Source organism: Erigeron canadensis, chromosome 5, assembly GCF_010389155.1.
Source record: "Erigeron canadensis isolate Cc75 chromosome 5, C_canadensis_v1, whole genome shotgun sequence".
NCBI lineage: Eukaryota > Viridiplantae > Streptophyta > Magnoliopsida > Asterales > Asteraceae > Erigeron > Erigeron canadensis.
This window is the reverse complement of record NC_057765.1, coordinates 28,733,060-28,745,592: the sequence shown is the minus strand read 5'-3', so window position 1 is coordinate 28,745,592 and position 12,533 is coordinate 28,733,060. Positions and strand designations below refer to the sequence as shown.

The window sequence follows — 12,533 nt, the reverse complement described above, 5'->3', positions numbered from 1 at the left end:
AGTCTCTGTGGGAGTTGACTGTCTCAATACGTCAAACTCTGAAACCTTTTTCTTTTCATCCCTATTAGAAAGTTGGTTTACTTCTTCATCAATCACATGATCCCATAAAAATAAATTTGTCGTTTGAATCTTCTATGATACGGGTATATTCGTGGTGTTTGCCCGACACATTGTACTTAAAAGATATGTGTTGTTAGATATGATTGCGGATGTTCAATTTGGGACTGAGTTGGACCCTTCAAATGGGTTTTTATGGTTTAGTTTTGGACTTTTAGAAACCTAGCAAGCTGGAAGCGTATCTCAATTGCAGAAGTTAATGATCATTTAGTAGACAAACAGCACAATTCAAGGCAAGTTTTTCAACCTTTTAAAGTTTTGTATTGAAGAGAAAGCATCATCAAATGGATCAAGGCCTGTTTTCAACTTTAACGACTGATTTTCAAGACTATCAAATAGTTCTTAAAACTTATCTTTTCCGTCCCTAATGTTTTATATTCTAAAGCTCTAGTTATTGAAGTACTATTTTGTGATGGTTTTGAAGTGAAGGGTCTGTGGCAGCTGGTCTAAGCCAGGAGGTATTATGGTTCCAACTGTTTTCATGCCGCCGTTCTGACCATTTTGAGTTGTTTTTCGGTCCTGTTTATTAGCCCATTATTTACAGCAGTTAGTGTTTATAAAATCTTAGGCATTTTCTTCATTAACAACTCTACCTCGTGTCGTGCTTGATTTGATTGTATGGGAGTAACTAGTTTGTTGTGATTCCTCCAGTTTGTCTCAGTTGTCAAGGTGAGGGTCATGATCGGTTTTAACTAGTTTCCTTGCTTGTTGGTGATTGCTCTTGAGTAATTGTTGATTTGTTTCTTCTAAATATCAAATAAGTATATTGTTAATCATAGTCATAAATTGTGTTTAAAATGTTATTACGGGTTTTCCCTTCTACAAGATATTGGATGATGGGGCTCTGAGTGTGGACTCGGTTAAGACAACATAGTCTATAACATCCGTTGTAATATTCGATCCGCACCTGTCAAAATAATCGGTCACTTTCTAGTTTTTTATAATTTATGGATTAGTAATTTTAGATATAAATCATTTTATATAGAATTGGTTTAACCATTGTTTATGGTTAACACGCAATAAAATATCGTATATAACTAAAGGTTTCTTAAAGCTAATAATCCATCACCGTTACAAAACTTTAATACTTATTAACCATAATCAGCTATCGTTGGAAAAATCCTTTTTTAATGTAGTTCCAGAAACCATTCTGAAAACATGTGCACCCGAGTGCGACTAAACACACACCAAACATAGCGAAAATGTCAAATTAAAGTTGATGAGAGAATTGTCGTAGGAAACACGCATAAATACTTATCTATTGTTTCTTTTTCCTTTCATACTTTTATGATTTTCAATCTAATTACTTTCTTAATCTTGTAATTACTTTGTTAATCAAGATCTTACCTTATTTCTTAAGTGATTTTTGGTTTGATCATACCGGTGCATTTGCTGACACTTGTTTTATAATCATTCTAAAATCATAAGTTTCAATGTTGACATTTTAATCTATCCAATATATTAACTAAAAGCTTTAGCACATGGATGAAAAATATTTCACTTTTCAAACATAAGTTTGTGGTTTTAACCAAAAACATATATACAGAACATTTATTTGATTATGACTACTTAAAGAATCCATTCAATGATACATGTTAATCCACATTAATTAGAATATCTCAAAAAAGTTTGCTGTAAAATATTAAGAATGATAGGAATCAACACATACTTTCGACACATAAAATGAAATTACAAGGTTACTCGCACATAATTGCGAGGATTCGTCGATTTGCTATAAAAAATATGAAGTTAATTTGACATCGAAGTACTTGTCGCATAGAAATTCCATAAGTCTAAAACTTTTTCAGATGAATGTATAATTATGCCGATACATCGAGCAACCAAAACACCAACTAAATCACAAATCGTTGCAAAAGTATTGAGACAAATTCACATGTGAATCACGACGGGCTATGGACTCTCCTATAAGCTGTAAATACCACAAAATCGAAGATTGGACTCAAACATCATGAAACGAAACAAAATACATGTTTGGTCCTTTGAGTAACCAATTACAAATGATGTGCTATGTCTAATTGAAAGGGTACGTGTATGCAAATTTAGGGGTCACGATAGGGACTTATAGCGCGAAAAACGTTCCCTGGTTCATTAAAACACAAGTCATCATCACCAAGAACAACACCCTGATATCGCATTTCTAGACTAGCTAGACACAAAACCACCTATATCTAACTCGTCAACCATTTGTCAATAGCGATCTCATCAAACAATCATTTTCGAATTAAGCCAAACGTAAAGAGATCAATCTAGGTCGAAAATGACCACTCTTTATCCATAGTCTTGGACCAAACCTAAATTGAAATGTTAACGTCTGTATGAGGTGGGGGTCGATCGTTATAATCATTAAAAAACAAAAATCTTGATTTAGAAGTCATAACCACCAAATGAAAGGATCATTTAGTAACGAAATGATTTGAAGCTTCAAAGGTTACTAAACTAACACTTCACTTACAAGTTACAAGAAATTAAAGTTAAGCCAAAATAATATTGTGAATGTGAATGATTCACTAGAGAAAACGTATACCGCACCAAATCATAACTTCCAATCAAACCTTCTAATTTTTTACTATTAAAGACACAATACTTTTTAAGAGTACAAGCAATTTTTACTCAAGTACGTGTCACTCAAATATTTTTTATATTTTTTTTTATTTTGGGATTTTATGTCCATTTTCTATTCCAATGCTCGTGATTAAAAAATTATCAACATAGTAATTTACATTATATTTTTTTATTTATTGACCAAACCTTTTTACTCACAAACTAAAGCTATACATTAATTAATGTGTTTGTAGAATGTAATTTAAGAGCTGCATAGTTCATTAGTTTAATGCATATAAAGGAATTTGTTGGTGTAAATATAAAATATCCAAGATATACAGTAAACTATTTTATATTTTACCTATTTGTTTCAAGTACTAGTTATCTATGTCGATCTTTACTATAATATAAAACATTTATTCTCTTCATTTTTTCAACTAAGTAGTTGATAAGCCTAAAATACTCATTTCTTTTATTTATTTACTAATTTAAACATCTTATAAACTCGCACTTAACTCGTTCAAATTTGGACGGCCCAGTTTCCGTTCAAACTCAGAAAGTTCAGCTTAGATAAGTTGAAATCAAACTAGTGTATGTATAACTACGATGAAAACTTGAATCATCTGTAGTTGTATGTCAAATAGCATAATTGATTCAATATACGTACATGAATATCAATGGCGTGCAACTCAATTGGTAATGAATAGGAACATATTTGCCACAAATAACGCAAGGTTTCATGTTGAAACCACGCACCGACTGTAACCAGTAAGTGAGCCGTGTATGCCCCTTATTATGTATAGATAGTCAATTGTATGGACCTAATTAGATTTTTCATTATTGATTATCAGCCTTTTATCACAAATATAACACAAATTTTCATTGTATCATTCTGAGATCACTAGATAAAGATAACAATAGCCAGAATACAAGTTATCTTATCATAAAACAGAACCATTTTTACATGTGAAAATGTATCTTGGTATTTAAGTTGTATCATCATACTTATACTTGCATACTTGCATGATATATGGACTGAATTTGACCTTTACACACACAGCCTAGACCTGGTACTGACAAGTGGCAAACACCCATTTGGTCTACCTAAAATCCTGCCCAAATTATGCCACGTGGACAAATAAACAACTCTCAACAAAGAGAAAGATTGGCCACCTATACGGACATCCCACCCAACCAAATAACTAACAGCTGCAAACAACCTTTTCAACAAAGACATTACACAAAGCATTTTATGGCACCTTATTTAAACCCCAAAATACCACATACACATCTCTCATATTCATCCAAAACTCACCACAATATCTAACATGGGGTGGACCAGAGGCCATGTTCTTGGCCATGGGTCATCGGCCACCGTGTCCACTGCCACCACCGCGACTGGAGAAACTTTCGCAGTCAAATCCGTTGTTGTATCAAAGTCAGAAACTTTGCAAAGAGAGCAACAGTTTTTATCCATTTTGAGTAGTCCTTATGTAGTAAGTTACACAGGGTGTGACATTACTAAAGAAAACAAAAAAATGATATATAATTTACTAATGGAGTACATGCCAGGAGGTACCGTTATTGATGTAATACAAGCGCGGAATTATGGGAGTTTAAATGAGTTAGAAATAGCAAACTACACAAGGCAAATTATTCAAGGGCTAGAGTACATTCATTCATTTGGCATAGTGCATTGTGATATCAAAGGCGCGAATATATTAGTTAACAAAAATGGTGTGAAGATAGCGGATTTTGGTTGTGCTAAATGGGCTAATGAAGATGTGCCATTTCGTGGCACGCCTATGTTCATGGCTCCGGAAGTAGCACGAGGCGAGTCACAAGGGTTTAAAGCCGATATATGGGCACTTGGATGCGTAATTATTGAAATGGCAATAGGCAATTCACCATGGTCTAATGTAAATAGTCCTATATCAGTTCTTTACAAGATTGGTTTTTCAGGTGAATCCCCGGATATCCCAGATGGGTTTTCACCAAAAGCCAAAGATTTTATCAAAAAATGTCTAATTCAAGACCCAGAAGCTCGGTGGAGTGCCACCGCGCTTCTAAAACACCCGTTTCTTGAACAATTTGATCATGATCAAGATCAAAACTTTTTGACATGTTCACCAACAAGCATACTTGATCAAGATGTTTGGGGTTCAATTCAACAATCAGCATTAGTGGGTAGTGATTATAATCAAGAAACATGTACATCAAACTCTTTGAGGCAAAGGGTCGAACAGTTGGCAGGCAACCCAGAAAAAGGAAAGTTTAGAAGTGGGGCTGAAAAAGAGATTGATTGGATGACAATCAGAAGTAGTTGTAATGGGGCGGTGACAGGTGGTGATGAATGGTGGTAGTAAATTTGTGCATAAAATCATTGGATTTAGAAGAAGTGTTTTAGAAGTAGGCAAAGAGGAGGATAGTAAAAGTGTTATTTAATCCATTTCATTTCAGAGTGAATATTATTTAAGTGATATTTTTTCCACTTTTATAAACTTTTTGCCCCTCATAAAAAAAATTGATTTTATTCTTGATCCGGTCTACACCTATACATAAGAAGTTCGTTTACACGTATTTTAAGTTATTAAGACTAATGTTAAATACATATCATTTTTGCAAACAATGTGTAAATGTTATGATTGATATGGTTCACATATAAAAAGCAAAATTTTGGTTTCGTGTAACAAATGTATGTGCCAAAAATACTAGAAACTTGTTTATATCCACTTTCTTTCTCTTTTGTTAGTCTTCTTTCAAATAGAAATGGCTATGAATATACAACCACAAATATATGTCAAGCATTGAGATTTTTGTTTGTAATTATATATTTCATATATCATATAAGTGAATATTTTTAAATAAAACCCGTATGTGTTCAAATAAGTATCAAATTTTGTAGATATAACACATTTATAAGAAACAAAATAATGATAACGGTTTTTCTTGTTTTCTTTTTTTTGATGTACTAAATTATCTTTAAAATAACATCATTGTATATCATAACATTTGAAAAGGAGTTGTTAGCTTTTAGATATTTGTGTACACGGAAAGTTTATTTGCCAATCCATTTGGATTCTACATGGCTCAACAGTACTATGGAACTAAGCGGTCGCTTTAGGCCCCTAAATTTTTGAGGCCTCAATATTTTGTATATTCGACTTAATGTTTGGATTTTGGACTAAGTACGATATAGAATTTGCATTATAGTAACGCCCTTATTGGTTTTGGTATCAACATCCATATCTTTTTTATTACTATTAGTTTATAATAAAAATCGAGAACTTTTTTTTGGTTTTCTCTTTTACTCTAATTTATATGGTAATGAACCAGGCCTCAAAAATTGATACCGTTTGAGGCCTCAAAAAACCTTAAGCCGCCACTATAACATTAGATTTGTATTTTTTATTTTTTTGTTAATTTAGTTTGACCTCTAATATTTGTTAGATGATCTTTTAGTATTGATTAAAATTTCATTTCAATTCTTCAAAAAATATGAAAGAATTGACATAAAATATGTGTAAAAATAACAAAATAATTACATGTAGATTAAACGGAGTATGAATCCTCTTTTAACAGGTCTAGTTGGGGATACTCAACATGTTTTTGGTTGGGTTCCTACAAGCTTAACCGACATTTAACTATTATGCTCGAACTAGACGTAAATGAGCTCGAACTCTAGTAGCTCAATTAAAGATCGATTAATCTCACCCCTATTAGGTTTAAAAGGGATAAAAATGCGTCATGTATCAATATCTAAAATATATAGGTGTAACCACCCTAAACATATGTATATGAAGTAAACAAATCATTTGAAATGATTAAGTATAAACTCGTTTTATGTATTTCAAAGATATATTCTTAAAGATATATTCTCTGAAGAATAGAAATCAAAAGGGCTACAATTCAAATGCTATCTTTTGTATAATCATGAAATACACATTAATATATTTTTTTTCCCCTTTATTATAAGTGTCTCTATCATTCTAATAACCTTATAAATAGATTTTAAATTCAAACCTCCTTGACTAAACACTTTGGGATGGTTATAAAATGAACTCGTAAACAATCAAAATGATACCTCTCTATAGATGTCTATATAAAAATTGAAACCTCGCTATTTTTATATAACATGAATGTAAAAAAACTTAAATTGGTCAAAGCCAAAAACTAGAGGTTTTGGTACCAAATTGGTAGGCCTACCCAAATCGTCCACCAAACCATGAAACACAAATCAGTTGTCAAAATCATTATTTAAAATATCAAACTGATATATTAACTAACTATATCCCAAAAGATTGGGACATCATCTTATCATCATCTTAATGTTGACATTTGTCCACATATTTGCCGTTTTAAATAAGTTTTTATACAAACAGGTTGGGCTAATATAAGGTCCGTACCACTATACAATGGAAACGGTTAGCCTGGCCCATAATCTACAACTGTTAACTGTATCCTTTAATTCTTTTTGTTTCCATTTTCTGATTTGTGTGTCTTTAATTTTCCTTTATCATGAAATGTAACTTTTACATATTATAATTATTAAAAATAATTCTTAAATTTTATATTACTCATTTTTTTTTTAAATCAATTTTCTTAATCTTGTTTATAATATCATACGCTGTTATCAAGTTATGACTTTATATAGGTTTCTAATTTAATAAGGTAATAAATTTGGCATAAGTATCTAATGATATATTTAAATAAAAGATATTTTGTTCATGAAATAATTAAAAGATAAAAGATTGTAAAATTGACATAAAATCATTTTTTAAAGTACTTTTTTATTATGTTTATTAAATAACGATATTATAAAAGTATAAAATGTTATAATTTATATATATTTATACATTCATTACGCGGGATAATAATTTAGTTTATTATATAACTTGGATATTAGGTCGAAAGACTTTGCCAATTGTGACTTCTAAACTATATGATTGTATGCAGAAAATTATTGTAACCGAACTTTATCTATATTTATATTCCTTTATAAAATAAGGGGTTAACTAGTATGCTTCTTGTAGTATTCTTCTACCATGATTTTCAAGGGGAGGAGGGGTAGATATTATATTTAAACATGTGATTTTCATGGGAGAAGTTTGTGAGGAGGAAGCATGTTTCTAGCAATATATTGATTGATCTCATAAAACAAAGTCCCCTTCCCCCTCCTTAATACTAAGAACCTGAAATGACACATTACCCTCTATTATAATAAATCCTTATTTCTATTTTATAAACTGTGACTAAAATGCCCTTAAACAAATTCAACATCTATCTTTCTCACGCCAAAACACATAACAAAAACCCTAACTCAAAATACAACATGCTTCCACCATGAATTTTGGGAGAGAGAAGGGGGGGGGGGGGGGGGTTTTATATTCAAACATTTGATTCTCATGGGGAGTTTGTCAGGGGAAAACATGTTTCCAGCAGCATATTGGTTTTTCCCATAAAACAAACTCCCCACCCCTCCTTAATATAAAGAACTTGAAAAGCTCCATTTTATTATATCATTATTTCAATTTATAAATTGTGACTAAAATGCCCTTAAACAAATTTAACATCTATCTCTCCCACGCAGAAACACATAATAAAAACTCTAACTCAAAATTCGTTCCCCTCTTCCCTCTTTCATATCTCACATAACAATTCATCACATCTCCAATCGCAATGAAATTAACCACACCATCACCGTTACCATTACCTCCACTGCATTGCGCAGGCACCAATCTCGTTTTAATAAAGGACTATAAATGAATAACATAAATAACATCTGCATTGATAAAGTAATAAATATGTGATTAACAGTTAATCCTCCCCACAATAGTGAAGGAGATCAAAACATATACAACATTGCTTACTAAAATTCGAACTTTAACCAATCTTTCCTTACAAATTGATTTAATTATATTTTTTATTAAGCTCAAGAAATCAAAAGTAACCAAAAGGTAACTGCTACTTTAGTCTTTAATGGACCAATATTCATTCAATCAAGAAAGCTTTAAGGATATTAGTAACTGCTACTTTAGTCTTTAATGGACCAAAAGGTAACCAAAACATGACTCACACGAATTATTAGAATTAAGATCAAGAAATAATAGGCAGATCTTATTCGTCAATTGCTTCAATACAGAAAAAATATAAGATAATTTAGAATTAAATATACAGATTAACAAAAAAAAGTAGCACATTTTTTTTATATTAACAAAAAAAAAAAAAAAAAAAAAAAAAAAAGATAAAGTGTTCATTTGACTGTAAAACTTCCACCTTACAAAAAGTAGCACTTTCCTTGTGTATTTGATATGATTTAAAGGAGAGATAGAGCTAAGGAGAAACAGAAGTCCAGCAAAACAATGAGATTTATAAAACCACATATACCCATTGAAAATGTTACTACATGTCAAAAAAATCTAGTACATATTGTACAGTAAAAAATAAAAACTTAACATGTAATAACATTTTGGGCACAGTTTTGCTGGACAACTGTATCTTCCCGATCTGTATCACTCCATTACTGGATTCCATTCGCTCACAGTTTGACAAATAAACACACATACTATATAACAACACCTTTGATTTTTGGCGAGTATTGTATTTGAGAAATATTCAGGGACATGTCGTTGATGTAAACACATCCTAGACTTAAAACTTTTGATGTGACTCAGAACCAAAAGCGGCTGTTATGTAGTACTTATATAAGTAAATTGAAAACCCTAAAAGACTAAACTCCAGTATCATGGACATGGGCCTATTCTATAATTAACCTTGTAATAAAATGTCCAGGTAGTCTAGGTGCTCTGGTCCAAAAATCTTTTAATCACCAAAAGGCCCATTTTATATTTCTAAGTGATGAATTTATGATTGGAAAATAATTAATAGACCTAAAACATGAACCTAAAGATATGTTTAATGACTTAGATGTTTTACATATTTATCATGAGTTTTTTCTCTCTTAATCTTAATCATTCATTATACAATGTATCATCATTTTATTATTAGGCTTATTTTTAAATATATCATTTAGACATTTTTTTTTTCATCATCGTAATTGATTTCATATTCATAATCTAGTGAAAGACCATCTTCTATATTGTTTTTGTACGCCCCGTATTCATATTTACGATAATCAACAAAAGGCCCATTTTATATTCCATCTTCTACTAGTATGCTAAAGAAGATTTCCTCGTGACATAAAAAAAAGCTGATGTTATATCTAACAATTTAGGCTAGCTAACAATAGTTTTCTTATGTCATGATCTACTAACAAACTTTTTTTTGTTTTTATTGTTTTAGTAGTATTTGTGTGTATATATTTTATATGTGTTATACATATATTTGCCTTGAAAGAAAAAAATCTCATAAGAGAAAATAAACCCACCGGAATCTTGAAATTTTTCGACTAAATACAATGGTTGTCGGCTCTAATAAAAAGAACGTACCCAAACACGTATTAAATTACAACTTATTACTAATATATAGACAAATATTAATTTATTGAATGTCGACTTTCAAGAATATTCGAACAAAAATTGTATAAGCAACCCGTGTGTTAACACGAGATATCGCAATAGTGATACTTCATAAAGGGAACTACCCCCCCCCCCCCTTTTTTCTCCATAAAAGATAGTAGAATTTAATATCTTGTCCTTACACAATTAACTCTTTTTTTCATTTTCATCTAATATATCTATAATACTGGTGAGCATGGTTGAAAATATCGGCCGATATATCGGATATTATCCTTCAACTGATACGATATATGGGTTATCGGCTGAACTTATCTTTTTCGGTCAAATGTCGGTCAATATCGGTCAAAAAAGTTGACCTTTTTTTCCCTTTTTTTATAAACCAAAAATAGGGTTTCTGACTTTAAAGTTAAAAAGTATGTAAAATTTGTTTCATAACATAACAATTAAGATCGAAAGGTATGTAAAATTATGTCAAATTGTATATATTGTTAGTATATATATATATATATATGAATTTCTTTACAATTTAGGGTATCTGATATATCTCCGACATATCCCCGACATATCCGATATATCGCATATCGGGGGTCGGCTGATACGATACCGAAACCGAAATTTACAACCTTGCTGATAAATATATAGACTTTCTTACATTAGTTATATCCATTTATAGTCATTTTAGTGAGCTTATGATACTTAATAGCATGGATATGTGATTTTAGATTCATTGCATGTGGTATGAAGGAAAACCTCAAGAAACCGTGATAAAAAGAGTTAAATAAAGATAGACGATGGTTCGATGAAGAAGAGGGTCGAGATTCAAGACTTAAGACGGAGAAAAATGTGTCAATGTGAAGCCTATGATGATGTGTTAGTATTTTGGGCATAACTTCTTCATCCAAACTCCGTTTTTGACAAATGAGTTGGCCACGAAATCGCGAGAGAAACATTTACAACTTTCATGTTGAAGTCGAAGACGAGAGAAACATCATGGAGTGAGCGTCGCTACTTTGTCACATAACCTACAAGAGCATCGCTCACATCCCCGTGAGCGCCGCTCGAAAGGTCGGTTCAGCTCAGAAATTTTGGAAAAACCTATAAATACACTCAGAAACCCTAAGATACGAACACCACTTGTTGATTGTGATCTTACTTTTAACATGAGTAACTAAATATTTAATCATCAACGAAGATGAAGTGAGATGATCGTGTGACGTTTGCGTTTATTATTCTTATTGTAGTTAGTGTTTTATCGTGATCTTAATGTATTGATTTCTTGTTTGGTAAACAATTGCTTATCATGTTATGATAAAAAAAAAAAAAGGATAGCATTAATAGAAATCAATGTGTTAATAGTTTGTTAAACTTGGAGACAAAATTACTATTGTATGAATTTATGCAACCGAAACATGTTATGGATGATTTGATTAGAAGTGGATGATGCTTTTAACTAAGTATTTTCGTACTTCCCTCGTAGACCAACGGTTAGGACACTCCTACTAAGTTAGTTAAATATTACTTATTCTAATCGTGACAAAACCCCCCAACCAATCTTAGAATCACATAATCTCGCCTAGTTCTTAAACATAGTCATTGCGAACAAACCTGGTCTTACCACTAGCTATACTACAAACGAACGGGTCCACTACCCGTGAGTGACTATGTGATTTGGTATTGCCCTGGCTTTATAAAATTAAAACTTGACCGCTTTTTACGATACAAAAAAACACATCAAATACTCTTCCTCAAACCATAAAATAACTACACTACTCCTTTTCACATAAAAAAAAAAACTTTTCAATTAATATTCACCCCATCTAGCAGAACTTGGGCTTAAATTCTGGGATGCAACAATCAAACTTGGACCCAGATCTAGCCTAACGACCGCCAAAAATTAGATATGCGAAGGCGAAAGATGGGGGATCAGCATGAGTAGCACGAGTATATGGTTTCATGTTGAAAAGAAATGCATGACATGAAAACAGTATAAAAGTTTCCACCATCATTAAGAAACCTTCAAAGACGAATAAATATTTCCTCATATTCAACAAAAATAAATCCGAGGAAATGGAACGCCTCAAATTGATAGCCTTAATAGAAGAGCATCATTGTGAAGTACTGTGTCCGGCCGCCGAAGTCGCCAACATTGAGAATCGACTGCACAACAGAACAAAACACCTCAAACAAGAAGTGAAGGACTCACCCTATCAAAAACAGGATTAAAGAAGAAACTAGCTCGGAAATGAAAGACAAAGTTATATCCTTTGGGACCACTAGAGTGTAGAAAGGCTAAGGGATGAGGCCATAAGGAGAGGAAACCACCTCGAACATATTTAGGTAATAACCAACGCACCGATGGTGCAACATAAGTCTTAT

The 12,533-nt window shown here is 31.9% G+C and overlaps 1 protein-coding gene across 1 annotated transcript; it reads left to right on the top strand.

Moving 5' to 3' along the window:
- The first annotated feature begins 4,007 nt into the window (after nt 1-4,007).
- LOC122602219 (mitogen-activated protein kinase kinase kinase 18-like) lies at nt 4,008-5,133 on the top strand. Its single transcript, XM_043774932.1, has one exon. It carries the CDS (start codon nt 4,008-4,010, stop codon nt 5,040-5,042), a length of 1,035 nt encoding a protein of 344 aa, XP_043630867.1. The 3' UTR covers nt 5,043-5,133.
- Nucleotides 5,134-12,533: the final 7,400 nt, after the last annotated feature.

Coding starts and splice junctions, on each gene's coding strand:
- LOC122602219 (XM_043774932.1), top strand. CDS start 4,008: ATGGGGTGGACCAGAGGCCATGTTCTTGGCCATGGGTCATCGGCCACC.